The 4,945-nt window shown below is 36.9% G+C and overlaps 1 protein-coding gene across 1 annotated transcript in view; it reads right to left on the reverse strand.

The window, feature by feature from the left end:
- The window catches only part of cemip (cell migration inducing hyaluronidase 1), a gene marked incomplete at its 5' end in the record, with an annotated part of 67,409 nt that overhangs the window by 49,800 nt on the left and 12,664 nt on the right, over nucleotides 1-4,945 (reverse strand). The window contains one exon of the mRNA XM_016513977.1: nucleotides 2,613-2,804. Coding sequence (XP_016369463.1) covers nucleotides 2,613-2,804 — 192 coding nt within the window. The remainder of the gene's footprint in view (nucleotides 1-2,612; nucleotides 2,805-4,945) is intronic.

The following is a 4,945-nucleotide window of genomic DNA, read 5'->3' on the forward strand; positions in this document are numbered from 1 at the left end:
CTGCACATATTTGTGTTTTTTGTATGCTAATGCTGTTTTTCACTTCGCTCTTGTTTCCACGTTCTGAGCTTGCTTTTCCAAATGTTGCGGTTAGAGTTTCATGTAAATCAGGGCGGGTTTAAGCGTCATCATTGGTCCACTAGTTCTTAGATTGACAGGCATCGCCAGGTAGGCCTACAGCAGTGATAGGCAGACACATATAATGGTGTCCTGTATGGAAAGATGTTTACCAGCTGACAGTTATCCATTTTCACCTGTACAAGTGAACAACACTGAGCATCGGCAGTTAATGAGGCACACTGGAGTGACGTCAACGCCCCTCTTCGCCTGATTGGCTAGAGGAGGAGCTGTCAATCAAGAACTAGTGGACCAGTGATGACGCTTAAACCCGCCCTGATTTACATGAAACTCTAACAGCAACATTTGGAAAAGCAAGTGCAGAACGTGGAAACAAGAGCGATGGGAAAAACAGCATAAGCATACAAAAAATAAAAATATGAGCAAAAAATGTCTTGAGAGCAGAAAAAAACAGAGAAAAATAATCAAGGAAAACATGATTTTGTGTGACATCAGTTTTGTGCAATATGATTGTGGAGGATCCACAAAAAATCTCCAAAAAGAAGGTACCTAATGGCGCCGTCTATGTAGCATATGAAGCACGTCTATGATGCATTAAAATGCTGCCTACGTAGGCGGCTCAAGATATTTTGAAACAGAGCCTATTAAACAGCTTGACAAAAGGTTAGTATTCTGGAAAGGCCCAGCTAGACTTCACAGGCTTCAATCCAGTTGAATTGGTGGTATGGCTTGCTGAAATTGCAGTCCACTGATGCGCTACATCTAATTTGGAGAAAATTATTTTAGCATTAAAATCAGGAGGTGTAGCAGGAAAAAATTCAAAGGAATTCAACAGAGGAAGTACTTTCCGCAGGCTCTGAACCTCAACCATTGTTGAGTAAAATTCCTGAATATAATTAAACCAAACGAGGATAAACACAGGTCAGCTTTAAACATCAGAACGAAAAGTCACATACACACACACACACACTTCAGCCTCAAAGTTCTCCAGAACAGTCATCTTCACTTTTGAGTGCGATGTGCTTTCCTGAATCTGATGTAAGACATTCCAAACCCCGGCAGGACGAGGATGAAGGGATTTTTACAAGGCGTTTATTTGAAATCCGAACACTTTTGCGCCTGTGAGGAAGCGTTTTTTTCTAACTGCTGGAACTCAACATTTTCTCTAATGCAAAATTCCATCTAATGCCTCCAATCACCTAGTTTTGAATTGCCATGATGAAATCCTGTTGACAGCACTGAAGTGTCACAGACAAAGACGGCAATCAGCTAGCTGCTATTTCAGCCCCATGCACTTTAGGCTCCAGCATCCCTGTTTCTGTGCATTTATGTAAGTGCTGAGTAAGACTAATAATAAACTGACTGATTTCTATTGTCCACTTGCATTATCAGCACACGTTTTTCCTGCTTAAAACACTATAAAGCTGTTTTGACACAATCTGTATTGTATAAAGCGCTATATAAATAAAGGTGACTTGACTAATCAACAATGTGTATAATTATTTTGTGCAGGTAATTGTAATTATTTTACTCATTGAAATCAGTAAATAGTTTGTAACTGTGCACTAAAATATGCAAAAATAAGTTTGCTCACTGCATAGATTTTGTTAACAAAACATGTTTTTTTGAACAGGGTGTCTATACTTTTGCACACAAATGTACTACCTAGATGAACTAAAGTGGGTAGTGGTTGACTGAAAAGTGTTTTTTTATATATATATCTTAGAGAGCAGAGTGGCTGATGGCTGATACAAAGCTGACATATATGATATCACTATTTAATATATAGATAATAAAAACACAAATAACTGCTAAAATTTAATTTATAATTATTCTACATATTTATATATTCAAATAACAATTTTAAAATAACTGATATTAAAAAAAATCATTTGAACTTGTTAAAAAAAATCTGTAAAATAAACCTTTATTTTTTTATTTCGTGGCGAGAACAAAAACAGAATTGCGAAGTTTACATCTCACAATTCAGACTTTTTCTCAGAATTCTGAGTTTTTATCTCACAATTCGGACTTTTCTTCTCAGAATTGCAAGTTTATATCTCACAATTCTGAGTTCACATCTCATATTTCTGAGTTTAGATCTTGCAATTGTGAGAAAAAAGCATTCATTTTGAAATATAAACAGAATTGCAAGAAAACGAGTTGCAATTACTTTTTTTTTCATCCAGTGGCGAAACAAGCTTCCATAAATAATAGAAAAGCAAATGCTATAAAACTTTTCCTTATAAGTTTACTTTATTTGTTTAACAGTTCGGTCTAATAAATTATCATTAAAACTGTTCGAAACAGACACCGCAAACTAATGAAGACTTTCAAAATAAAAGTCCCGCTTCAGGCACACTGGCCAAACAGAAAAACGTATATCCTGAATCCCAAAAATCCTATATATCGACTGATATATCGGCTGACCACTAAAACTGGGTGGCACTTTGGATGCAGCAGGCAGACAACAGTCACCTAAATTTCATCATTGCTTTAGACCTTTAGTGAAGAGTTTAAGAGCTATAACTGACCTTCCACCTTGATCTGGTTCCTCGTGCAGGAAGGACAAGGCAAGACGCTGAACTCTTCAGCCTGGTGCATTGAGTAGTCTGTGCTGGCCACCACGATCCTGTCGCCGAATGTCCAACCCTGTGGTTCATCTGCGAGCTCCAGAATACTGCAGTTAGACAAAGTGTCTATGGAGATGGAGGCCTGTGGACGCACTGTTGAAGGACACAACACACACACATATTTAGCATGCACATATGGTCAATAACTGTCATGATCTTTATAAAGATTTATATGCATTGTTAGTCTAATCTGATCTGAGATCCATTAAAGATGCATGAAACACATGTGTGCATGAGCTGCATTTGATCTTATATTGCATTTTATACATGACCAGTCAAAAGTCAACAGAAACGTTTCTCCTGAGCCAAGATCTTATGATCTCGTTTGTAATTAAATGATTGATAGATGACCCTTTAAAAACCAAATTTACTCATAAATCAAATCCAGATAGAGACATTTAACGAAAGTAAAGTCATTGTGAGACACAAGGTTACATGATGACACTGCCGTATTTTACATGCCAACATTAATGAGGACATTATTCTTACATTTATGCATTTGGCAGGTGTTTTTATCCAAAGCATCTTGCAGTTCATTCAAGCAATGCATTTCATATGTGTTTCCTGGGAATCAAACTCGGGATCTTATAGTTGTTAGGACATCTTTTATATATTTTTATCCCTTAAAAGAGGAACTGAACGCATTAAATCCGAAGTAATTTTGAAAGTATGATTAACTGATCATGCATTCCTTGTTATGCATGAGAAAATACATAAAATAAGTTCATATAATGGCCACAATCTGTCATAATGTGACAGGAATTCTTCAAAATGTCTTTCAAAGCAAAGACAACCAGATGAAGAATTTACTTGTAATCAGACGGAGAAAATTCCAAGCTACGTGGCAGCATGTTAGCAATTATACGAATGGCATATTATCAACTAGCCTGGGCTGAATTTACAGAACGACAGTGGTTTGGATTAACACAAACCAATTTCAACCAATAAACAAAATGTTCTGATCCATTTTTGGGAAAATAAAACACTGAAACATGTGACTGATGAATCTAATACTTCGGGCATTTTTGTGACCTCTGAGTTCTCTTAAAATGATTGACAGGAGAAGCACAACATGTGTCACTTATGGGATTTGGACCTGCAATCTTTGAGTGAACTTGATTGACAATAAAATGTCAGTTTTGGTGCACTCGTGCACTCCAGATTATGTTTAGTGGAATAAAATCAATGTGAAAAATTACAAAGTAGAGCGGGAAGTATATTTCTGAAGCTTTCCCATCCATTTTTGTCTAAATATAGGCTGCAAAGTGCACACTTTATTCAACAAGTGTAAGTTGTCTGAAAACAGCTGACATTTAGCAGAAATTGTCCGAAATGGCCTGAGAGTTGTTAAGGTGGAAGTCATCACAAATCACTTATAAAGGACGTTTTTACCAAATTCTCATTACTTTTGACAGAAATGACTTCTGAAATTCAACATCAACGTCTTAAAGTAAGCATCAAACGTCATGCACAAACCATATCGTTTGCGTAATCTGACATGTTAGAGCAAAAGCAGGACATTTAATGAGAAAAAAATGTTGGACAGGACTTTACCCATCAAGAATTGATTGGCTTGTGAAAAATTAATTGTGTTCGGAAGGAACGAAATGCCAAAAAATAATAATAATAATAATAATTTTACAAAATATTTTCCAAAAAAATACAATAAAATAAAATAAGTGCCCAAACCAAAATGAAGAATCAAAGGCACAGAAATAATGCATCTTAGATGAATCTATAAATACAAAAGATTTCCATTGACGTCACATTGCTGCTTGCAGCTGCAGTGGTGTGAGAGTTGCTAATTAGTGATGAAAGTCTCAAGCACAAGCATCTGTCAAGCGTGGATGTAGATAATGTTTTATTTGATTAATTTATTCACTTTTGTGATTTGATTAACTTGATTTGATCTGTACGGGGCTATTGTCATCCATCCTACCCACATTTTTGGCTTCAAGACATTGTTGTAGTTTATACATTGACGGGGGGTGGCAAAATGTAGCACAGGGAGCTGCTTGGAAAAAGATAAGCAGCAAGACAATTCATTTTTAATAGGGACGAACAGAGAGTGGGCACAATCCCACAAAGCTGCCCCAAATATGTGCCACTCATCCCTATGCCGTACCAGAGACCACTGCCGCCTTAGACAACTGTCTTTCTGCTTAAAGATCAAGGGCCCTATCATACACCCGGCGCAATGCGGCACCAGGCGCGACGCAAGTGTTTTTTGCTAG

This window comes from Sinocyclocheilus rhinocerous, unplaced genomic scaffold (assembly GCF_001515625.1).
Source record: "Sinocyclocheilus rhinocerous isolate Xijiao unplaced genomic scaffold, SAMN03320098_v1.1 scaffold1467, whole genome shotgun sequence".
Taxonomy (NCBI): Eukaryota; Metazoa; Chordata; class Actinopteri; order Cypriniformes; family Cyprinidae; genus Sinocyclocheilus; species Sinocyclocheilus rhinocerous.